This window comes from Vollenhovia emeryi, unplaced genomic scaffold (genome assembly GCF_000949405.1).
Source record: "Vollenhovia emeryi isolate VEMERY1.0 unplaced genomic scaffold, V.emery_V1.0 DF939138.1, whole genome shotgun sequence".
Classification (NCBI taxonomy): domain Eukaryota; kingdom Metazoa; phylum Arthropoda; class Insecta; order Hymenoptera; family Formicidae; genus Vollenhovia; species Vollenhovia emeryi.
This window is the reverse complement of record NW_011967228.1, coordinates 570-25,241: the sequence shown is the minus strand read 5'-3', so window position 1 is coordinate 25,241 and position 24,672 is coordinate 570. Positions and strand designations below refer to the sequence as shown.

The 24,672-nt window shown below is 44.6% G+C and overlaps 4 protein-coding genes across 10 annotated transcripts; 1 reads left to right on the top strand and 3 right to left on the bottom strand.

Moving 5' to 3' along the window:
- Window positions 1-1,814: 1,814 nt before the first annotated feature.
- Window positions 1,815-6,103, bottom strand: LOC105567327 (nicastrin). Of its 3 annotated transcripts, none has more exons than XM_012022113.1 (9): window positions 6,007-6,103; window positions 5,688-5,809; window positions 5,501-5,599; window positions 4,543-4,880; window positions 4,090-4,480; window positions 3,606-3,996; window positions 3,071-3,510; window positions 2,816-3,008; window positions 1,815-2,598 (listed from the first exon to the last, which is right to left on the bottom strand). In XM_012022113.1, exons 2-9 carry the CDS (start codon window positions 5,737-5,739, stop codon window positions 2,580-2,582), a joined length of 1,923 nt encoding a protein of 640 aa, XP_011877503.1. In that variant the 5' UTR covers window positions 5,740-5,809; window positions 6,007-6,103; the 3' UTR covers window positions 1,815-2,579. The 3 variants fall into 3 exon arrangements, with proteins under 3 accessions (XP_011877503.1, XP_011877504.1, XP_011877502.1); XM_012022114.1 differs by having other exon boundaries at window positions 5,688-5,783; window positions 6,007-6,070; XM_012022112.1 differs by having other exon boundaries at window positions 5,688-6,092.
- Window positions 6,104-6,203: 100 nt separating this feature from the next.
- Window positions 6,204-9,824, top strand: LOC105567326 (protein aurora borealis). Its single transcript, XM_012022111.1, has 6 exons — window positions 6,204-6,769; window positions 7,039-7,333; window positions 7,390-7,475; window positions 7,558-7,782; window positions 7,896-8,112; window positions 8,727-9,824. Exons 1-6 carry the CDS (start codon window positions 6,512-6,514, stop codon window positions 9,155-9,157), a joined length of 1,512 nt encoding a protein of 503 aa, XP_011877501.1. The 5' UTR covers window positions 6,204-6,511; the 3' UTR covers window positions 9,158-9,824.
- Window positions 9,825-10,250: 426 nt separating this feature from the next.
- LOC105567325 (forkhead box protein N3-like) lies at window positions 10,251-18,087 on the bottom strand. Of its 3 annotated transcripts, none has more exons than XM_012022110.1 (6): window positions 17,801-18,087; window positions 15,579-15,991; window positions 15,043-15,473; window positions 14,641-14,944; window positions 14,281-14,386; window positions 10,251-14,204 (listed from the first exon to the last, which is right to left on the bottom strand). In XM_012022110.1, exons 2-6 carry the CDS (start codon window positions 15,967-15,969, stop codon window positions 13,916-13,918), a joined length of 1,521 nt encoding a protein of 506 aa, XP_011877500.1. In that variant the 5' UTR covers window positions 15,970-15,991; window positions 17,801-18,087; the 3' UTR covers window positions 10,251-13,915. The 3 variants fall into 3 exon arrangements, with proteins under 3 accessions (XP_011877500.1, XP_011877498.1, XP_011877499.1); XM_012022108.1 differs by lacking the exon at window positions 17,801-18,087 and adding an exon at window positions 16,345-16,417; XM_012022109.1 differs by lacking the exon at window positions 17,801-18,087 and adding an exon at window positions 16,268-16,286.
- An 866-nt stretch (window positions 18,088-18,953) lies between these two features.
- On the bottom strand, window positions 18,954-23,863 carry LOC105567324 (zinc finger FYVE domain-containing protein 1-like). Of its 3 annotated transcripts, none has more exons than XM_012022106.1 (7): window positions 23,320-23,863; window positions 22,640-23,125; window positions 22,140-22,406; window positions 21,661-22,033; window positions 21,328-21,586; window positions 20,769-21,219; window positions 18,954-20,679 (listed from the first exon to the last, which is right to left on the bottom strand). In XM_012022106.1, the coding sequence occupies exons 2-7, from the start codon at window positions 23,109-23,111 to the stop codon at window positions 20,465-20,467; spliced, it is 2,037 nt and encodes a 678-aa protein (XP_011877496.1). In that variant the 5' UTR covers window positions 23,112-23,125; window positions 23,320-23,863; the 3' UTR covers window positions 18,954-20,464. The 3 variants fall into 3 exon arrangements, with proteins under 3 accessions (XP_011877496.1, XP_011877497.1, XP_011877495.1); XM_012022107.1 differs by having other exon boundaries at window positions 23,324-23,863; XM_012022105.1 differs by lacking the exon at window positions 23,320-23,863 and having other exon boundaries at window positions 22,640-23,277.
- Window positions 23,864-24,672: the final 809 nt, after the last annotated feature.

The window sequence follows — 24,672 nt, the reverse complement described above, 5'->3', positions numbered from 1 at the left end:
CCAAAAATGTTATTTCCTCTGTACTTATAACTCTTGCGTTTGCGTCGATGTACATAGCCAATTGACAGAGTGCTTCCACTAGTAGCTTGTTCGACCTGTTCTTGCAAACTCTGTAAATTTCTTTCCTCTTTTTTTTCGTTCCGTTTCTCAAAACCGACTTTTCTACGCCCAATTGTCGCCTAATTGTAACGTCGCGATCATGCGGAACATTTGAATACGCGATGACTCGAGTAAAACGATATTATCAATTGCAGACAGCTGACAGTATAGCTCCCGTGCACGGTGCCGTGCCGATATTATCAGTTTTGTTTAAAGAAATAACGAGCGGCTGTAACAAAGGTGAACACCAAAAAGAAAAAAAAAGAGGGAACGACAGACTCGGCGTTGTCTCCCTTAAAGGGAGAGAAATTCAACAAAAGAGAGAGCTCTGTGCCATTCTCAATGGTTCGTAGTAGAAGCAAAGCAATAACTTGCAGTCGCGACGTAACGTAGAAAAAAAAAGAGGAAAAACCGTGTAATGTCACCTCCTCCGGTAATTGTCGCTTTGACGAGCTACCTCGTACGGGGCTATACTGTATCCGAGAACTAAACGAACGTAAGATAACGCTTAGATTAAGAGGTAGGTTGTAAGGCTGAACCACGTATACGTATGTGCTGCGGCACCAGACGACTGTGATAATTCGGTGGGCGGTGCCCAGCCTCCTACTTCACTCCTTGTATACTAAAAATTAGTTTGAGAGAAGGCGCAAACGATTACCGAAGAGGTTGAACGTATGTCGGGACGTGCGTTGCGCAGAACGTTTCCATCCATATGCACGCGGACTGACCGGAGAAACCGCGTGTACGCACCTGGCGCATCTTTCACCACCGGACACTCTGGCTTTGTTTTTTTTCTACCTTGCACGGGTGTCCGTGAAAAGTTCACCAAGACGCGTGCATGTGGACACTTTGTACGGTACAAGACGTAAACGTCTGTCGCATTAACGTCGAACAAAATCTATCGAGGATTAGATTAAAGAGAAAGAGATATAATAAAAGATAGAAATGGGCCAAGTTGCTTATACGACGTGGCTTCCGGCATGACAAGTGGTCTCGCGATTATTCAGAAGAGATTACTCTCGACGGAAGACTGCCAGTTGACGGACTGCTCTCGCGAAGCGACACCCACTTTGTATTCGGCGAATAACTCGTTTCCGTTCCGCTTCTCGTGGATATTTATGTATAATGTAATTGTACGATAAGATGCGGAAATTATATTGCACACAAGGTGTCTCTACGAGAATCGACACGAGAGCGATGTGTTGTTCGTGGAATTTCACAATTGCGTGCTCGCTTCGTACTACAATCAAAACTTCGTACTCCCAAACTCGTGAATATTCCAACTCTGGACAGTCTCAGTCTTTATTTCAACGCCATTTACGCAAAGTGGAAATATCGCGTCTTTTTATCATGCGCACATTTTCACTTTACGCTAAACTCACGCCTAATGAAGTAGGAAAGCAGCAGTAGGAAAAATAGTCCATTTAGACGTTGGAGCCGGTTAAGAGTATCCTGATTAACTAGTTATCCAGAATACAGAGACCTAAGAAATGTGTACAGCGAAACTGCACACAACTCTCGAGTCTGAATCAACCTCTCTCCGAGAATGGCCCATTTCTAACTTTGTTCAAATTTCAAGACGTAAATGAGAAACATATACTTAAATGTAACTAAAAAAAAAAGGAAAGCATAGATATACAAATTAAACACTTCTTTCCCGTGTACATCAACGCCCTGTTAAATAAGTTGTTTATCGATAATAAACGCCATCACGCTTGCATTATCCCCTTTTTATTCTTACCGCAATTATGTAAGATGCCATTTGTTTTCAATACTGTCGATATATTTCTACACCGTTGCTGCGGCGAAGAGCGATACATTGTATAAAGTGAAAGTGATTAGGGAAATATGCACTCGAGATTTAATATTTGTGACGAAAAAAAACATCCTGTATCCTTTGCCCCTTAAAAACCAAAGTTGAAGGAAAGAAAAGGGGAGAGAGAAAGGGACACACTTCTCCGCTACCGATCCGTATCTCGACCTTTTTAACGTTACACGAATTTTACTCGCTAAAGTAGCTATAGCACTTTTACGTAAATTTTATTAAAAAAATCTTATATGTATCAGCGCGACTACCTTGTATACACATTCATACCTTATATACACGCATACACAATACAAATTGTTAAACTTATCGAGCTACCCGTTTCAGTCATCTCTAATGTCTCTTTTGGTACGTAACTTCATAAATAATTAATATAGATATCGTGGAGAAAGTGAAGGAAAGATTCATCTCGCCATCGGGTATCAAAGATACGTTCGAGATTTTTCCCAATTGAACCACTGTCGATGGAGACGATGATGATAAATAAGGTAATTGTAAAGATGATAAAGCGAGACACATCCGGGTATTTTTTTCGGGGTATAAAAAATCGTCCGAGGGCGTACCACACATACGGTTAAAGGCTAGTTACCGGAACATCTTGATTTTCTCGATGATTATCCAACCCGGTCATTGATATGTGGTCCGCGGCGTATCCCTAGCAATCAACGGTTCTCCTGAAAAGGTCATTAGTACGTAGTATGTGTGTGTGCGCGCTAAAATTCACCTTATAATGAATTCAAGTTGCTCGCACTAGTGCGCACCGAATGAAATTGTTATTAAACTAATTTGTCTTAAATACATGTTCAAAGACCATTTAGCTTACAAAAACGAAAAAAGATCCGTACGGATGCTGTACAGATCGTTAATCTTCCTCGGAGAGACGATACAAACCTCGAATTAAATAGTACATCAGCACGACTGTTGATCAACCACACCAACACAAAGGAGAAACCGGCGACCAAGCTACCCAGAATCATGCTGAAACGTTCCGTCGCCGCCGCTGGTTTGAGAAACATTCTAACGCTTAAGGTTTGCCATATAGATTCCGTCCAAGTCGAGTAGACGCCCGATTTCATGTCGTATCCTACAAACGGAGAAACAATTGGACGCGTGCCGCGTCTACGCGTAAATAGCGCAGCGACTTACCCTCGATGATAAACGCGGGGCTTACAGCCGTGCTGTAATTGACGGTCGAATTGATACACAGGCCCGAAAAGTTCTGACCGCCCATCCAAGCGAGCCGATTTTCGTGGCACGTCGTCTCGTTCATATCGTGGAGCCTCTCGCCCGTCAGGTAGGCCAAAAGCTGGCCCGTCAGGGTCGTTGCAATGTTAAGCGCCCTGTGCACCCCGACGTACAGGGGCAGGACCTGATCGATCAATTTGGCATTGGGCGCCGAAGCCGCGCGAAACAGAGTGCACTTGGCGCTCTCCATATAACAATATAGCATTTCCGCGGTGAGCTTCTCCAGGGATATCGGTAGATCGGCGGGCTGCGGCGCCTCGCCCGTCACCGCTCGGTAAAGCTCATTCGCAACCTGAAGAGCAATTTTCGCTAAATCTGATGCAAGCGTGCTAGTATCGTTTCTAAAACATGATACACGAGAGAATCTCAATCATACAGTCAAGTCAATGCTAAAAGATCAAGTGTATGTCGAGATATTAGCAAGCTGTGTATGTACTTGTCAAAGCCGAGGCTCTCCGCGTCGTCCAGGATACTGTTGTAATATCGATTCTTAAACTGTCCGCCGTGATTGCTTATGACGACGGTCGTCAGATCCGGCTTCGCCTCCAGGAAACTTTGCACGGACGTGGGTGGAACGCTCCCGTCTAGAACCGTGGCATTCAACGCGCGCTTCAAACGGTGTATCACGTCGCTCTCGCCGTTGCTGTGAAGAAATAGCTCTCCCTTGCCCAGCTGGCCGAATTCGATCACGCTCTGGATGTCGTCGAATTTCAAATTGGTTCCACCGAGGGCATTAAAATTGTCCTGCTTCAGGTCGTACACCATACGACTGGATCCTATATAATCGAACGCCTCTCCGTTCAGCAGAGAGAACACGACGTTCGTTTCTAGATACAATGAAGACAAATACGACTGAGCATCGAAGATTGCGTAAAATCGAGATACGACCTTGCGAAAGAGATCAGTCAACAAGTACGTACTGTCGACGGTGGCGTTCAAGAGATTCAGGTAGTACGCAGTGGCGAGCAGTGTGACCAGTCCCGTCACGGCGTTACCCGCGCCGGGCGACATACCGTCAAACAACGACGACGCATCCAGCCGTGCCGTCACCATTATCACCGTATTATTATTGTTCTCGTCGAGGGGCGCCAGCGGCCAGTGTACATTCCTGTCCCCGAGCGGGTCACAGAACTGCGTCGGATTGAAGTTCATCATGAAGTCCGTGCGCTTTATGCAGGATTCCGAGTTGACGGCGGCGTACATGAACGACTTCATCTCTATCGCGCAGAGGGATCGTTGGTACTGCGTCTCGAGGTCGTGCGCATTGTGCGCCCAGAAGCAGGTCTTTATGGCCTCCAGGATCGTCTGATTCTGAAAGCAGGACGCTTGTCAACACCACTCGTTCCACGAGTAGATCCACGATAAGATCAAACCTCTGTGTAGAACATAGGAAACGGCCAGTCTTCCATGAGCAACGCCGACCCGAGAGGATTCCACGGGCTCGTCTCGTTGCACCCCTTGTAACCGGAGTATCGATTCGGGCACGAGTCCTCCGGCGAATATTCCAGCGGACGTTCGTGGCTGATGTTCTTCGTGAGCAGTACGCCGTTTATGTTGTTCGTATTCCTGAGTCTCACGAGCGTGGTTCTACTGAACATCGCGAACGGTAGGACCACGGTGTACGGGCCGGCAGTGGCATTCCTTTCTATCCAAGCGATATCGTCGCCCACCTCAACCAGGTGCACTACGCCCACACTTCCCGATCTACTGGCTGGAATAAATAATGGAACGTCACAAACGGCAAGTTGAGGCTGATGACAGAGAGCGAACCGTAAACCCTTAAGACTATCCCAGTCGTAGACGTAAGGTTGATGACGGAGAGCGATTCGTAAACGCTTAAGACTGCCTTAGTCGTAGACGTAAGGCAAGGCAGAGAAAAACTTAAGTTGTATACAATAGACTTTCACGACTCAAGTTTCTCTCTGCCTTGCCTTACGTCTACGATCTAAGACAGTCTCAAGCGTTTACGGATCGTTCTCTGCCATCGGCCTAACTCAGTGAACTCTATACATACTGGAATGAGTGATCTATTGTTCTGGCTGTTGCCGAGAGAGAGGTGCGTTTGGGTGAATCCTTGTCTCCTTCTGGTACTACCTGATTGAATAGTCGCATATAAATGACGAGAAGAAGGGCGTCACTTATATGCGATTATCCAATCAGGTAGTACTAGGAGACAAGGATTCACCCAACGCACCTCTCTCTCGGCAACAGCCAGAACTATAGATCACTCATTCCAGTATGTATAGAGTTCACTGGCCTAACTTGAAGCGATCGATAGGAGACTGAGGAGTAACGGTCGAGGAGGTGAGCGAACGAGTGCCCGATTCTTACAGGAACATCCGAATTGATGCGTGCCGTTGTGCCTTCGAAAACACCCAGCTACTCCCTCCAAGGGCATGTATATCATGTCCTTAATTCTCTCGGAGGTCGCTAGAAATTGAATTTCCCGATCAATGGGATGCATTGGATGCAATTGGAATTGTCAATGGCGCGCAAGGCGCGTAGAGCTCGCGGTTACCTGAATTTATGATGACTACTGCCAAAACGAGCTTCCACATTTCCACTGCCATATTCCGCTGATATACTGCTTGCACTCGAGATTTACGTGATTCGACTAGAATTTTGGGGCATTACCTGGTGCTGTTGCGACACATTTCGAACCGCAAAATATGAAAACAATTAATAATGACACAGCGCGTGAGTCATGGTGGCGTTTACTCTGGTTAGAACTGATATTTGGTTAGAATCGTTCGTTAAAACTCTCGCGCGGAAACGAAATTACTCGGATTTATCCGAAAGAAAAACTTTGAACAATTTATACACAAGAGAATAGTTACGAGTGCTCCATAAAACTGTCGTTGTCAGCCAACTTTGTTCCTTTACCGTGGTAAGCTACGTCCACATTGAGCGAATAAACGAATTCTCCAGGGGATTTTAAACCACAGTATTAACCAGAGAGAAACCTGAGAGCGCCATGACACAGCCTTAGTGATTGGTTGCATTCCTGGGTATTTCTACATGTTCCCCATGATTAGCAGGTTGGAAACTCTGAGCATGACGCGTCCAGTGTCAATTTGAAACGAGTCCGATATGTTTTCATACATTAGGTGTTGAAAAGTTCGAGAAGTTTTAATCCCTTGGGTATCAGAGAGCCCCGATTTGTAATTCATAAGCGGACTTTTGCGAGACAGTCGTGCAGACCGAAGTAATATCGGTAGAATCGACCGAGGACTTGCGACAAATCCACCTCGTGATCAACCGAGCGTCTTCGCGGAGAGCACGAATCTCGACTTGGAGCGCGTGCACGCGGAGTGGCACAGTGCGGCGGTCCGTTGCATTCTGATGGAGCGGGTGAAATGGGGCACGCCGAAGGAGAAACGGCAGGGCGGGAGCCCGTTAGCGTGCAGCTCCTGGATGCGCGAGACCCCGGTGAAGCGGAACGACGCGCACCTCAAACGCCTGGCGCAGTGCCTGCCGTTCGGCGTTCTGCCGAGTCACAGCACGCCGCCGTCCAAACTGAGAAAGTTCAAGAATCCATTCGAGCCCGACTTGATCAATAGTCTGCACCTGTCCACGATCAGCCCGACCATGTTCACCAAGGTCATTTTGCTCGAGCAAGCTCTACACAAGGATCCCAGCAAGCACAGAGCGTTGCAGCAATGTTGTAACATTGTAGCGACATTGCAGTAATGTTGCAACATTGCCATAACGTTCTGTGTTTGCTGGGGGAGTATCGCGAGACGTATTTTCCATTGCTGCACTGGTAAACTAGTGCAGTAAGCTAGAATGGAAGAATATATCCTTGTTTTACTCTATAATTTACCTACGATCGACAGTGGGTGCGTATCTAAAGTTGCTGTGATATTTAGGCTCCCAGCCCCATGCAGCAGTCACCAGACTTTACATGGAGCATAGACGAGCTAGCTCGCATGAGACCGGCGAGGATCGAAGATTCACCTTTGCAGCAAACGCACTCGCCGGACGTGGAATTGGAGACGAGGGCCCAGGCAGCTATAGATCGGTTCTTTAGGCAAAATCAGATAATTCCCAGCCCCTGGGATGTCAGGGAGAAGAGGATCAAGTCGTTTTTGTCTCAGAACACTCCCGATAGGTTTCTGAACGACACCAAGTCCACTCCTGAGCTTTCGAAGCCGATAAAAGATGGTAAGACTGACAAGGAATATTGAATTCAATTGACTTCGTCACTGCTGTATTTTTAGGGTGGAGCCAGACAGTGTTATCTCTACCGCAGAATCTGCCCTCGAATGTGGAAGAAGTTTTGAGGCCCTTCTTCACTTTTACTCAGGTTGGTCTGAAGTCAGGTTGTCGAACAAGTGTCTTAATGTCGGTTGTCTCTCTTAAGAAAAACGTGCTTGTATGATTCAAAGGAACAGAATGTAGATTTAAATTCGAGCAACAAAGTAACGGAGTGCGAAGATGTGAATTCGAGCAACAATTCACTGAGGAGGAAATTATTCTTCTGTCATGACGAGGGCACTGACACCGAGAGCGAGAGTTTAAAATCGTTGTCACCTGTTCAAATGAGCAAGTCCATGACGTTAGCTTGTAGCCCTCCTCAAAGTGGTATGTTTGTTCACGGCACGCCGTTGAAGGTACGCGAAGAGCAGGATTCAAATAATTCTTTAATGAGACTAACAATTTTATTCTTGGGTAAATCAAATTGATTGCGGCAGTTTGTCCGGTTAAAAATAACGACGTGTTTCAGAAGCAACAAATGATTCGGCAAAGCAACGGATCGTCCGTAATGATATATGAAGATTTATCGCCACCTAACATGTCGCCGATACGTGAGACCGACAGGTTGTACGAGAGAATCGAACGTTGTTCTCCGGCCACTAGGCTGAACTTTGCGATCAACACGAGCACAGACGGTATAGCTGAAAGGAAAGATAAAAATTCAATCGATAGCTATTGTTCCTTAGGTAAATCTGTTTCCCGTTATAGCCTCATGTTTTAATATATTCTTTTATCCTTTATTTTTCTTATCTTCATTTATATAACTTCTTTGGAAAAGGAGTTACCTTTGTTTTAACGAAATGAGGAAGATAGCATTTTCATTATCATCTTTGTAAACAAGCTGCCCGCGGTATGACAACAAATTTATTCAGATATTGGCAACAGATCCGGTATCAGAGTCCATATTAAACTCGTGCTTTGTCGGACACGATTTGTTATTTCGCAAACATTTAAATGAAATACATTATTTATTCAAAATAGCAGATTTTCAGTTTTTTTCAGTTAATCTGCCATTATATTCCGTTATATTTCTACCGGCATATACATTTATTCAACAATATTTGCAGCAGATACTTTTAGAATTTGTTGTTAAATAAATGAAGATATAGAAAAAAAAGGTTTAGACCACGGTATACAAGACCGTGGTTTAGACATACATTATACATTGACTATCTTTAGAGAAAAGTAAATTTTTAACAATTATTGCACCACCTTTTCTATTAACGAATTGCAGTATCAATGTTTACCTCGTGCAAAACAGGTACGCTCGTAACAATGTTGTGTTAAAAATATGTTTTAGATATGTCCAATAGCGAAAATGATGTGAAACGCACTGAAGGCTGTGGAAAATTGATAATTGTAAATAACGATATAACAAATGCACGTAGTTCTATTAATGTGGAGGAATTACCAAAATGTATAAATTCAACTGACAATATTGCGCATTCCAACACCGTCGTATTTAATGATGTGGTACGTAATAATAAGATTAGTTTAAAAGATCCACCGGAAACGGTAAATTTCTCGCGCGAAAGTCATAAACAGAGTAACATAACGTCCGGCACGTTCGAGCAGCAGAGTATCTCGAACTCGCTTCAAGACACTGGTTATCAGACTTGTAGTATAAATAGCACAATTCACACGATAGACAGTTGCAATATTTCGACGAGTCACAAAACTCTCTGGAATGAAAAAATAGTAATATCCAAAGATAATGCCCCATTATCTTAGTGAGAAAATATAACAAATGTATCTACTCTTTCCAAATATAATAGGGAAAATAGAACTTCAATGGAGTCGTAGAATTCATGAAGAAAATGCTCAATATAGGTTATTTATAACATTTAGATGATTATCGCAAGAAAAAATAATAGCGAATGATTTGTTTTTTATCATAAATTTATACCACAGTTCCTTACATTATAGTCAATTAAATTAAATGACTCGTGAATGGATCTCAGTTTGATATAATCAGTGTTATTTTTTTATATGTTCACTTAACATTTTTTAATTATTTAATCTAATTGAATTGGATCTGAATAGTATACGTCATTAATTTTCATAGAGGTGTTCTAAATTTGAATCTGTTATAAATCTTAATATATTTATTTGATAAATATCTTTTCGTCGATACTTTATACTCCTATATTTTTAACATTTTTTTTGGTCAAAATGTTTAAATGTGACGACCCGAAGCTTTTACCGAGGAAAAATTGACTCCAAACTATTAGAAAATATATTTACATTTTTTAAATCGCTTCTTTACGATCAACATCATTGTATCGCTTATAATTATTTGAATCATATTATTATAATTATTAAATCATGTACATGTATTAATGAAAGTATGCTATAATTGCTACGTGGAATAAGAAATGCTGGATGAAATAACCAACAAGTTATGCAATTTTCCTCATTTGTTTCATTAGATAAAATTTTCTTGTGGTTACAGCCTAAAATATTAAATATACTCAAGATATATATAAGCAAGATCAAAAACTTAACAAACATTTTACAGCATGATTTATCTAAAATGAGTAGTAATAATAATAATAATAATAATAATGATATATATATAATTATAATATTACATATTACGCCAACAAAATTCTTATAATATACAATCTGTAGATATATATATATGTATATATATATATTATGTGTACATATAAATTAACATATCTCTGATCTTCCAAACCCAAAGGATTCTGCATTTGGCACGATGTCATGTAATGGAAGCAAACCAAACTCATCATGTCTTTTGATTGTCCCTGGCTAGTTACAATGACACATCGTAATCTGTTTTGCTCCATACTTTGTTGTATTTTTTTTGGTGTCTGTCATAGGATGACTTCGCCCGTCAGCCGGTTGTGATAACAGCGCGTCCCCGCGTAAAACGAATAATTGTGAATTTTACGAATTTCTATCGTGTATAATGAGTCGGCGCCATGCGTTAAGAAGAAAAGAAGGATGCATGCGATGTTAATACTTATTCTTTCTAATGCAATTACAGAGTAACAGTCTATCCTGTCGTCGTACCGACTCCGCGATTAACGCGATTGCACATAAGCCCATTTCCTTCAGCGAAAAACCGGCTGACTAGAGTATTTCGCCCAATGTCAGGATTTACTGGTGTATTGCTTTAAATTATGCGACTAATCGATTTAATTCTACGCTCTTTAAACCTATCGATTAGCTACACAGTATTATGATCAATGGCATCCCGCTCTCTATAGCCGATTAATTTAGAATTAGCTATACGTGGAAGAGCAGATCTTCAGTCGTAGCAAACGCGAGCTAGACTAAGAGAATGTTAACAAATCGTGAAGCTATAACATTAAATTTCCATACGATTATCAGTTTGAAGATGCCAGCTTGTTTTAAGGTCGATATCAAGGTAGAGTATTCGAGGTGTGAGTAAGAATGCCAGTTAATTAATAATATTTATATATTAGATATATGTATATAAAACTCTTTTTCGTTAAACAACATAATATATAGAATTCTAAAACTTCGGATACACTGAAGTATAACAACGATAATATCGTATTCACCCTTGCAATTATATCACAGAGATAACAACAGTAAAATAAAATTCAAAAACAAAAAAAAGGTAGATCGCATGCAGCTAAATTTCATACAAGTTATGTAATGTTGAGCAGAGTACGTTTAATACAACGTGATACGTAGAATAATTTAAAGTTAGAAGATGGAAAAGTCTTGGAAATTAATTCTTTCGGTAGTTTCTTAAATTTTATTTAAATAATATTCTCTTTTCTCTTTATTTAGTAGATTCGATATTTATCATATTGAGCATGGCATTCTTTCTTGCACCTTCCGATTGAATTTTCTTCTGGTGTAGCTGACTAGCTACAATCACATAAAATATTTGATGTAGCGCATCCTGCGTATTATACAAATTGTCTTCTAGTTCTCTTTAGAGGATATCCCCCGTGTGAGATTTTCGTCTTTTCAATTTGTCACGACTGATCTACTGCTTTAATAGAAACCGAAATTAACGAAAGTCGAACGCTTCGAAATTATCAATTATTTAAGACACTGTTTGAATTCTACAGTGGCGTACGTAATTATGCTATGAAACTAGCATTCTATAGTGCTGACGCTGAGCTCTTTGAGCGATATATCAAAGGATCGTCGCAAGTAATCCCGGATGAATTCCGAAATGACAAATAGAATGCATTTACGAAATTGTTGGAGCACGTTTCGCGCATCATGAACGTTGATATGTAGAAATCGTATCAGGCTGCGCTACAACAGTTACGTTTCTCTCTCTCTTTCTCTCTCCCTCTCATTCAGAGACAGAGTCACTAATATTTATACTTTGTAGAGTGATATTTAAGCTAATAAACTGCGTACCAGCGAATTACTAGGAAGAACCTTTATCACGCGGGCAGCGCCCTGTAAAAATATATGTTCTCTCTATACTCAACTACGTATTAATGTATACAAGACCAGTTTGCCTAATATTCTCTCGCATGTCTTTGTAGCACACGTACATATCTTACAATTACAAGGTATTATCAAGTCCTTCCCTCTCTTCTCTCTCTCTCTCTCTTTCTCTCTCTTAGTGTTACGGGTTTTTCTTATAAAAATAGGTTGTCTTTCCATGTAGCGCTATTTTTCATCTCCATCCGATTTTAATTAACATCTCAGCACGGTCGCTGTATATTCAGTTTCCAACTGAATACTAAAACTGGTCTGTGGATACATTAGGTCTACATATGTACAACACTGTTCAAAATCATTTTGAAAGCCACAAAGAGAGTAGAAAAAGATGTGAAATGATAACATTTCCTCGTGTCGAGACCACGTTGAAGGTATCTCAATATCTTTTTATTTTCTTTTTGAATATGTTTTTTTGATAATAAGTTTGTGGCACATATGTTGTACATGCGCAACGATGCACACGGGATGTGTGTGTATGTGCGTATGTGTGTGTGTGTGTGCTTACATGCAGGGTGCCCTCACTTTTACGTGTGTGAGAACGTTGTGACGGACGGTCTACGAAAAACTAAGTCTTCTTCAATCGCGAAAGAATGGAAAGTCTAATATAAAATCTACAATGTATAATGAATTAAATAGTCGGACATTCGCGTGTACTTCTGCCTGTAAATTGTCTAGCGCGTAAAATTAGTATCAACCGGTTCTACGGATAAACGATTATCCAATACTGAACAAAGTTCGAACATACTACTTGCGGATTGAAAACTGTTGGGAGTCTAAGAGAAAACGGACAAGGACGTGCTTTATGACTCAGTTTTTCGGAAACGTTCCTCGTCAGAAATTTAAGAACACCCTGTGTACACGTACAATCAAACTCCCTTGTTCTCAAGCAGTTGTACCTCCGTAAACGCGACACCTCTGGCTGTTTCGTCCTTTCACACTCGTTACTCATCACATACGATGGAATTTGCATTTTGTGTGCGCGCGAATCGAAAGGGAGAGCGGAAAGGTCGTTCTCATCTCGAGAATCGGGGAGTCCGACTGTAAATACACAAATGAGTATGTCGGGCTTGATGCGTGTAATGTGTACATCTGCATATACATGCACGTTATACATACATTTTATATACATATATACACATGTACATAGAAGTATGTATGCGTGTAATTGTTTTTAAATATATTATCGATCTCTCCCCTCGCTCTTTTTCTCTATTGAATACGATTGGCCTGTCTCAAAAATAACGGGACTATAGCACCTTTTGAAGTAAAATAATGGTAACACTAGGCTTCAAACCGGGCTATGATTTTGATGTCGGAAATCGCCGCGCTACGTTTGAAAACAATAGGTCTCGTTACTGTTGGGACAGGCTTCGCGACAGCAGATGTTGATTATGCCTCTATACATATCTACAAAAAAAAAGAGAAAAGAAAACTGATATAGAACTTTATCATTAATTAAACTCTCTATGACTTAATATAATCGCCTTGCAACAGTTCTAAAATGATTATTATTACTTCAGTGTGTAATAATAATTCCTTTTATCGATATATATTCCACGTACTATTCAATTGTATCATTGTTTCAACAGCGTGTTTAAAAAGTATCTCTTTAACACTACATCTCTATTATTGCTTGTTGTTTAGTGCTACCGAATGTATTTTGGCATATAGCATGTTGTGAACCCTGAGCAACCACACCAATCAATTCGAAATGCATCCAACAACCCCTCTCCTTTACTAGTACAACTAGAAGTTATATGGAAGAATTTACATGCGCGCTTTGTGTTGTTTACGACGAGAAACTGGCCTGGTCGAGGAGATTTCCATGAGAGTCGATCTAAACGCGTTCAGAAATGAATGTAGAATTTACCGACGGCACTATAGAACAAAAGTACTTTCTCGTTACCAGATGGTAAAACTTTCTCAAGTGCCTCCGACTCGCGCACAAGCGGAGAGCTCTCGACAACGTACACCTCTTCTTCTTTCTTTTTTTCTTGCGAAATGTAACAAAGTGTGTCAACGTTAACCCCTAATTTGCTTTAGGTATCGATTTCCCTCCTTCCAGTCTCGCCATCTCTTGCGTCTTTTCTCAGACGTGCTCGAGTAATCGCTCGTTGTAGAACGTTTTTTTGGCTTCGCGACAACCTCCGATTTCGATGCCGTATTAATACCTTGTGTTACATGATGCGTTCTATTGTGATTTAGCGCTGTACTAACGCCCGCCAAATTCAGGAGCGCGTCCGCACCCTCTGCAATTTTCCTTTGTTCATCTATGTCTGGATTACACGGTTCTTCCTCGTTCGAATGTTTGCTGCGGGAGAAATAAAAAGGAAACGATACAATTCACTTGGCGCAATCCTCATCACGCGGGATCACTATATCTTTACCTTCCCAATTTTATCGAGGCGATACAGCTATAAGTGTGATCTTCGCTGGAACTCCTGGTAATTACAGGCACCAGTTTTTCCGACTCCGGCATTTTTCGCTTACGATCTGCGTTGAAACGTACATTACGTAAGTATGTAAATTGTCTCGACGAAACGCAGGCGGGGGGATTGTGTCTCATATTGGGTGCTTTCTAGTGGCGTACACACTGTGTTAAGGGGATTATTTTATCTTTGATTGATTATCGTTTGATTTGTTGTTGCATCATTAACAAAGATGAAATGATACTCTGTGTTGCACCGTGCTGGTTTGTGTCTCTCGCTGGAAAGCATCCATTATTCCAAACGTGCACATTCAAATACCTTTATTGTGATTCAGAATAATAGGTCCATGCTTGAAGGAGAGCATAGTGGCGGCGGCCGCGTCGACGTCGCTATCAATCTCGGTTTCCGCGCTATCGTTGATATTGCTGGACGCCAGTCTTTTGGATAGATACGGAAAGAGAACCGGATCCGGGAGACGTGCATTTACACACTTTCTGGGCATCTTTTCCGACGAAGACAAATTTTGGGTCGTAGGGGGCGGGAAAGGCGCACGAGACAACGCCTGGAGCAGATTTGGGCGATATTGTGCGTCCACCATCCACAGCGATCCTTTCCCTAAATTCTAAAAAGAAAAAAAAAAGGAATAGAAAGCCGTGCAAACGTGTACGCAACGTCAACGGCGATTTCCCCTCCCCGAGGAGAAATTCGCCTCGTACTCACCGGAGCTTTCTCCACCTTCCGAAAGCACTTGTTGAGGCTCAAATTGTGTCTGACCGAGTTCTTCCATCCGGTAGGGGCGTTCCTGAAGTACGGGAAGTGCTCCAGGATCCACGCGTAAACCTCCTTCACGGGTAGCGCCTTTACGGCGCTATCTTCGATAGCCATAAATATGAGGCAGGAGAATGAATACGGTGGTTTGCTATTTCTGTGTAAATGAGGATCATACGGTATATGGGTAGGGTGCTTGTTGCGATTAGACATTGGCAAATTATTGTTGCTCAAAGAAATCTTCGTTTGATTACTTGGCGAAATATTGCAATGGCTTTTCGCGGATTCCTGAAATATTTGTGCGGGCTTTTGACAATTCTTGCCGGGATGCTGATAGTTTTGTCCGTGTCCGTTCAGCGTCACGCTCGCCTTTCCATTGCTCTCTGCTCGACGTGGCGTTGAAAAAATGAAAGAAAAGGACAGGGGTTAGCACAAGTTTCACCCGGGTGCGCGGCGCGGCGCGTTGCGGATCGAGACGCGCGCCCTACCTGGACAGAAACTATCATCCAGGCTCGACACGGAGTTGGTGTTTTCCGAGAAATCCGCTACGTCGTCGCAGATATTGTTGTTCAGCATGTTCTCGTGCTTCATGTCTTTGGAGGGGTCCGAAATGTCCAGACCCTTAAGTAAGTTCTGCTGGTGCAGCCAGCTGAGAGACGTCAGCTCGTCGTCCGACTGATTGTTCTTCTCCATGGACTTGTCCCACCTGGGGATCTCGCTCTGGCATTCGTTGGACGAGTTCGCGTCGGCCAGCACGCTCGCGTTCTCCTTCTCCTTGTCGTTCATCGCGTAGGCGTTCTCGCCGAAATTATAGTCCCGAGGCGAGTTCAGTTCCACGTCAGTTTCGATACCCGATGCATCCGGCCTATCTGGTGGCATGTTGCATAGAGTCTTCCGGTCACTGCAAAACAAAGTTGTCCCTCTGTTAAACTCTGTAAAACATCCCATACGCCACGTAAGAAACAACGCCGGAGACTTGGGGGGGAAAAAAAGAAAAAGTTAGAGCGACAACGATGGCGTTTCCGCACGCGGAAATAATTGCTCCCGAATCGTATCTAAGGTCCAGGTTATACAGGGTGATGCAAAAACGATGGCGCGACCAAAAAAGGAACGATCCCCTCGTGGAAGGACGAGGTGCAAACGTGCGGAACGAGATCTCTCCCTTCCCGGAGCGTACCCATGTATATCAGCTTACGGCAGAACGTTCTCTCTCTCTCTCTCTCTCTCTCTCTCTTCTCCCCTTTACATTCTTACATCAAGGAAGCTCGAGACTCGCGTCGGCACGGGGGCAGATCTATTAATATCCCCGGACAACGTGAAAATGAAGCCTCTTCGAGCCGGATATCCGCGAGTCGTCCCGCGCCGGCCGCGATATATCGCGTTACGACATAAAAATCCGCGCGGCGAGAAACCGAGGCGGAAAACGCACGGGGCCCCCGGACGCTCTTCTATTTTTGGGGCGCCGCGCCGCGAGGATGGGGACGGGAGGAGAGCGAGCGGGAGCGAGTCGCGGAATTGAAATCTCCGCGCATGTGAGCCCCGCTGGCGAGGCCGCGAGCGTCACGCGGGGCGGGCGGGCGGGCGGACGGACGGGCGACGTCGCGCACGACGGGATTGTTTATCCGCGCGACTAATAAGCGACAAAATGGCCGGCGCTATCACGCGGGAGCGCGCATCGGAATTTCAAATGGGACACGCACCGAGCGAGTGTCATCCTCGGCGGCGCGGCGTCGCGGCGCCGCGTCGTCACCGCCGACGTCGCGGTCACTCCGAGTGCGTTTCCCTCCCTCCGTTTTCCCCCCCGCCCGTCCCGTGGAATTTGCAACTAATGGCGTCCACCTGCTCGCACACCTCACGACGCGATCGGCCGATTCTCGGCCGCGGAGAAAAATCCGGAGAGATCGGCAGGCCGCACGGTCGGCGCGACGACGAGAGAGGCACGCGAGGGGCCGATTTTCTCCTCCCGATTTCCGCGCGACGTCGCTCGTCGCCCGCTCGTCGCCGTCCGCGGAAAAACGCAGGCTCTCGAGATCGGGCCGCGGCGCCGCGTCGCTCGGGCGGCGTGGCGGCCTGCGTTACTTGTTGAATTCAAATATGGAGCTGATAACGATTACGAAACGCGAGGGCAAGCGAAGCGAAAATGGCCACGACATCGCACACGTACACGGCACACGCACACGCGACGCGACGCGACGCGACGCGACACGACGCGACGCGACACGCACACGCGACACGCCACGCCACGCACGACGCGGAGCCTCCGGCGTTCGGCCGCGGCGATGCACCCGCGCGGAATTACATAAGCTAAACCGAGCGTCGCCGCGGCGAGTAGCGTCGCGGAGGGAAGAAGAAGGGGTGCGAGCCGGAGGCGCCGCGGATCCTGTCTTCCGCTCCCCCGCGACGTCACTCTACTTTCTCGCTCGGCGCCGTCGGCGAGTCCCCGGGGTCGCGCCACGTCGGGCGACCTCGGCGCGAAGGGAGCGCAGACGGGCCCCGGGGCAGGTCGGACCTGACCCAAACGTGGCGTCGCGAACGCGTGTTCTCACGTGCACGGCCGCCTCGCGCCGTGCCCTGCCGCGGTTCCCCTCTCGAGGCCCACGAGTGCCACGACTTCTGCGTCTCTGCGTCTCCCGCACTCGCGTGGGCCCGCCCGCGGCCGAGCCCGCGGGTAACCGGGGCCGCCTCTGGTCGCGCGGATGCCTCAACTCACGTATCACGGCGGACAGACGGTGGTCTCCGCTAGATCTCGCGAGACGGACATCGCAGCCAGGCACACTTTACACAACATCCAGCTGATCGAGACGCCATATTCTGACGTCACCGCGCGTTGAGGGGGGGACACGCCACGCCGGGGACACCGCGAGTGTTCCCCTCGCGATTCGATATTCTCGCTGATTCTCGCTTCGATTCGAACTAGAGCGCCACTTTGCCGCGGGTCGACGATACATTTTCTTCGCGATAATCCTTGCTTGCTTCTCGGCTTTACAGCGCTGTCTTTCGATTTTTACAATATTTTTATAAATCCGTATAACATGCGTAAATCTGCAAATCTTTTAAAACATGTATGTAACTGTAGATTTTTTAACTGCGCAGTAAAATAAATCAAGTCGAATGAAAGTAAAATTACAAAATACAAGACAAAAGTAAGATGGAAACAGATAATATAAAATTTGGTCCACGTCGAAATCCAGTAATTTTAATTTCGAACTTGTAATTTTTTAATGATAAAGCGCTATGTATATGTATACAGGGTGTCCCAATTTAATGTCCCACCCCAAATAACTTTTTTACTTTTAATCGCAGAAAAAAACGTTCTATTCTGCGATCAGAAATAAAAAAGTTATTTGATAAAAGTTATTTGGGCGGGACATTCAATTGGGACAATCTAAAAGTTTAATTCTATAGTGAATATCTCCAGGAACCTGAGCCTTTAATAGTCTCGATAATTTCAGGGTCATTGATAGTCTCTCAATCTCATCGGTATACCCTCTAAAAGTCAATCGGTGGATTATCACTGAACAATGAACAGTCACTGATTTGCAGTTATAAGTATACTACTGAAAATCGTAGCTGTAAATCAGTGACTATTCAGTTTCCATTGATACTTCGCTGATTGATTTGTAGAGAGTGCAGCACGTTTCAAACATCTCGATTGTCAAACATATCAAACACTTTGGAAGCGTATTCTTCTCACAAAGCAAGTCATACATGTATAAACATATGGACTTCATATTTCTTGGCATATATCTTACACGTAATTTAGAAAATTACTTAATTAGACGCTTGTACACTCTTCAGGAGTCTTACGCTCTTCTCAATCTCCTGGAATGGTCGACATCTTGAAATAAAGGTAAGGCAGCGACTTACTGCAAGCATTCGTTTATTTCAAGCTGCGTGTCATAATATACAGAACGAAATAAAAGTAATAGTTCCCATTTTCGAAGACGTGCTGTCGCGTGTCCTATCTGAATACGTGTTTTCGAACGCCGTATGCCGGTATTAACAATTGTCACAGCCATGAGATTTACACTTGTTGTAAACAATCTTCTTCCTACATTCATAGTATAACTAGAAGTAGGTCCACTCTCTGCCGGCCTCTTTGATCTTTGCTGTCCTGATCACGTGGTATTCCACCATACATCCGGGCAGGAATCAGCGACGTGTATGTGTATACGTACTCATTGAAGCCACACTACCACATACACCTTTTCTCTCATTGGTTTGCCTAGAGCAATGCAGGACGCGCAGAAGGGATCGATACAAAACGAAAGAAATGACGGAATGGACCTACTAGTTATACTATGCTACAACTGTCGGTCATTACACGAGTCATTACTGTACATATGTACAAAGGCTAATGCTGTATTATATATGGAACTTGCTATCGTCAACATAGATCTTTAACCAGCTCTTCACCGACCAATGTTCAAGCGTAATGTCGATCTGTAACTTTTAGAGATAGAAAATTGTACGTTAAAGGTAGCGTGTCTTTAATACACTTCGGGAAGTTGATGTCAAACAGTGATGACCGCAATTATGGCACAATTATACATTTATGTACATTTAATCACAAAATTATTTCCTAATTACAGAAACTAAAATAAACGAGCTTTCAAACGATTTTTCGGCACAACTCTAGATTCCCGAAAAAAATCTGACGTTCTCAATCTAAAATCGTAAAAATATATACTTCAAGTTCTCTATGTTTGAAAATATATAGGTAAAAAAAATTGTTTTTTTCAGATATTTTATCGCACAGCTTTGATGATAAAGTAATCACATCATTAGAAATAAAAAATATTGAGCTGAAAATTTTATTTAAAATTTTAAAAAGTCAAAATTCTCTAGTTTTATATTAAAAAGTTCTTTCAAAACACTACGTTTTTAACTACGAGATTTGGCCATACAAATCTAAGATACTCTATTCACAAGTAAGTTAATACAACTTCTGTTTACCATATTCTACAGCGAATTCGGGTGCTTGCACCAGTGTGCATTGAGTGCGCATGGCTCGTTTATAGTCACTTTTTATATTTAAGAATTATTTTAAATGTCTCTTGTACTTTTTAACCAGAAAAATTATCTGTACGCCATCATACGGATTTTTTGTTTTTGGCTAAATAGTTTTTAATGTGCGTTTAAAACATCCGTAAATATGAGAACTAACACTGAAGAATCCTTAGTGTACGTTCAGTGTGCACCAGTGCAAGCAACCGAATTTACTGTTATAAAAGCAAAAGTGAAATAAATAAATTTATTTCGTTTCAAGTGAACATTCTCTTCTCTTTCTCTCTCTCTCTCTCTCTCCATCTGTCTCGGAGATCTCTATATTTTTGGGCTCTGTTGCTTTTGAGACGTACGCCTCCAAATGATTTCAAACGCAGGCGTTGCATACTCTGACAGGATGATCCCATCCTCGATGAGGTACAGGCTTACGGTGCTGCGAGCATTCGTGGCACACGCCGCGTCCGCAAGCTCTACAGTGGTGTAACGGAAGTGTCGAGGAAAACTTCCGCTCGCAGACGCAACAGTTGACCACCTCTGAGTCGGGAGTCCAATAAGATGGTCGTACGGAATCTTTTATGAATGCTGTGCAAAAATGGAAGGCAATCAGAGTTGATCTGAGATTCGTACGGGATCGCGATACCAATGGTAACAGCTGCGACGTCTCTACCTACATTTGGAATAAGTGAAAACTGTCCCAACAGCGTTGAGCGTTGACACCACGTGCTCCGTCACTTTTCGTACGCCGACGTCCTCGGCGGGCTCGAGAGAGTCGTCGCTGGAGCAGTTTGTCTCTCTCTCGTAGCACGTGTCGCAAACCCGAACGGGCGAGTGCCAGTTTCTGTTGGGCACGCATTTCGTTTTCGACGAGCACTGCGCGCAAAAGCCTTCCCCACAATCGCGGCAGTGGTGCTTGTCGTCCGCCAGACTGAACACGACTTTACACTGGTAGCAGTATTTTATCTCGTTATTCGGTCGCCAGTAAGACGGTGCCACTTGATCCGCGGCCCAGGCTCTCAGCGCTCTCGTTGGCTGCAGAGAAGCGTTCGTGACGGCTTCGGTGATATACGACACGCTATCGATAACCCGTTGCGCCGTATTCTGGGGAGCTATGGAACGATTCGACTGAAAGAGAATACGGATGGTGAGACGAGTTCTCTCATAAAGAAACAGTTACATAGACGAAGAAGTACTGAGGGCAAAAGGGGAGGGCCTTTCACTCTCGATATTCACCGTATTCCACACGTGCGTGATCTTTTTGCGTACGGCGACGTCCTCGGGATTGTTGCCGTACCAGTATTGCCTGCTCTTGTATATTTCTCCACAGTGCGGGCATTTTATGACGTAGCCCGACCAGGCATTCTTAGCGAAACTGTACCAGCTGCTTTGGCTTTCCTCGTAATACTGCCTGTTCACCTCAACTTCGTTTCCGTTCTTGTAACATCTCTTGCATATGTATGTCGAATTTTCATACTGACACTGGAATTTACACCTGTCGCAACAAACGCCATTAGTCGCAAGAAGCTGTGATTAAAGCGGCGCGCGAGAAATCTATCTTTGACCAACCTGGTGTTACTACTGTGTGGCTTTCCCTCACGAAGGTGTCCCATACTGTTGTTACAGCCGCTATCGCAGCTCAGACATTTGGCGGGACAAGTGAAATACTGTTCTGGGAATACAGCGTAGGAAAGGTTCTCGTTCTCGCTGGACAGCTCGTCGTGTAGCCTCTTAAGAGTGTTGTAGACCAGGTGCAGGTTTCTGGCCGAACGAACCGTCGTATTGTTCAACTCGTTCTCGATGGCGGACCGCAACTCTCCGTAATCTGTTACGTCGTTCACCGCCTGCAAACCGACGTACTTGATGGAGCTGAAAGCGTCGATCTCAAGGTTCATCTGCGCGAATCTGGCCCTCAGGATGTCCTCCGCGCTTTCTGACCCGTCTGCAAAAGAATTAATCAATACGTCGCGGATGGCCAAGCGATTATCGATTGTAACGAAGTTCTCAGAGTGAAATTACTGTCATTCTGAGAGAGTGGCAATATGTACTGTTGATCAAAGGTATGGTGTGCCTGGTTTCGTGCAGCACTATGACACTAGGCCCGAGCGTGCTCAACGTAGAGATCCCCTCTCTCTGTCCGATGGCTTGCAGGGCGACCTTGAAACGATGGCTGTAAGCGCGCGACGCGGCGCCTAAAAACGTGAACAGATCCCTGTTCAACCTCTCGGAATGGATCCCGTAGATCACGACGTCGGAGACCGCGAGTACTTTGAGCAGCAACCTCGTCCGCACGTCTTCGCAGCTCGCAGTGATACCTGGATAAGCAACGCAAGCTTGTTGAATTCAGCACCGACAATTCACCTTATGTTATATAAAAATTCGCAAGACAAATCTTGGGCTGCACCCTACATCCCGCTCGGACTGTATTGGCTCTCTTAAGGCCTGTGTCCACGATGCTAGAACTTTGTCCAAGTTCTACCAAGTTCTAGCATCGCGGACGCAGGCCTTTACTTCACACTGATTTATATTATAACAACATGTATTCTACCTTGTAAACCTTCCGTGTCGAGGCAAACAACATTGAGAGCTGAATCAAATGCCGCCCAGATGCCTAGCGTGCAACAGTTCTGGTCGTTCGACGTCTGAAACACCTCCTCGCCCCTAAAAAACATCTGGTTCATGGTGTGGCTCTTCCCGTCGTCCGTGTTTCCGAATATCGACACGACTTTGACCCGGGTGTCGTCCCTCGTGCAATTCAACTTTCTCAGGAACTCCTCCGCGCTGGATACCTGCAGGTTCTCCCATCCGTTGAATAGCAGGAAACTCCTGTTGTTGTTGTTATGGCACTTGGTACAGGAGTTGATGAGGGGGCCCTTCCTCGCGATAATCAGGTCAGCATTGAGCTCGGGCAGCTTGTCAAAACCGTTATCCAGGTTACTGTCCAGGCTCTTCATGATCGCCGAATCCGTCGGCTCCGGCCTCAGGGTTTCGCCCCAGGGTTTCCACATCTCCGTGCTCATGGCGCCGGCGGCCCCTTGAAAGAGATGCGAGTCAACACGCGAAATCCCGGACCGCCGCCGCGGAACAATGACATCGCTCCGACGTCGGCGCGCTGGCGGACAAAACAGCGTCAGATGATCGGTGCGCGCGCGCGCGCGCACGCGGGAGCGTGCTCGCAACTGCGTAAATACTGGCAGGGTCGAGAACACGCGGGAACGGTATACCTACCTACCTACCTACCTATCTCGCTCTCGAGCTCGGCGGCGGGCGTTCTGCGTTTGGACGCGAGAGCTGTAATTGACACGCGGGCGCGAATGGTGACTCAGGAGAATCGACGCGTGCGACGGTCACATTACCATTGTACGATCGCGCGTGCTCGACTCGGCCGCCGGTATCCGTGCCGCGGATCCCACCAATCTGAGTTATCCGACCGAACGGGCGGCTCGACCTCGACAACAATCCCCGATCTCTGTCCGACTCCTCGACGGCGAGAAATAACCGAGCGCAATTCTGAGCACCGCGCGAACACGTTGATCAAAATCGTTGCAGCGTCTAGACGCACCTTCGAGCGGACGATTTTAACGCGGAGCGTAGTTGAGCCGGTTGAGCGAAGCGAGAGTTGGCGATAACCGCAGCGTGCCGTGCCGTGCGGTCTAGAAAATATCCTGTTCGTCGACCGTTATTAAACCAGGCTTTTTTGGGCGTAGCTAGTGTCGAGATCTTCGAGTCAGAAGGGGGTCAATTCTGTATAATCTTACACTATAGTGATAACGCTAAAAGTGAGCAGCTTTGTCTCTGTCCTCTTAGAAAGAGACAAAGCAGCTCACTTTTAGCATTTTCACGTTATTGTAAGATACAGAATTGACCCCGAGGTTTGTTCTTTTTACAGACTATAGAGTGGAAGGTTCATGGGACAGTAAATTGAATAGAAATATATAGATTTGCGAAATAATTCGATTGCCTGATAATAATTTGATTTGTCTGCAGGGTTGGGAAGTAACTCGTTACTTCACACACGCCACAGAAGTTTGCAGCAACATCGCATGTTGCATAGATATTGCAGAAACATTATTTTACAATATTACTTTAGTAATGTCGTAGCAATATTATTTTAAAATACTGATACAATTATGTTATTAATATTGATACAATAAGGTGAGTACTTAGTCTTGCTTATTTTTAATATTCAAAAATATTAAAAAACAATTTTCTTTCATTTTCATTGTGATTCATGTCCATTCATGGTATCATAGACATAGTAAATATATGTAGACTGAGCGTCCCATTGAATAAGCTGAAGCTTGTGAAGAGAGAGAGAGACGGAGGAGATTTAAGAAAACTTTCTTTCTCTGTCTCGTCATCGTGACAAGGGAGAATCACGCCTGGGTTAGTACTGCCAAGAAGACTAGAGACCAGGAGACTCAACTCCTGCAACAATCAGTGGTGGGGGTAGGCTGAAATGTGGTCGCATTTCATGGGTGCTGTTCGCAGTATGGTCTGGAATGGTCGAACGGCCAATTCGTGAACTACACGTGCTGGACTTCGAAGCGTCGTGCAACATACTTTATTAGGACCCAAATT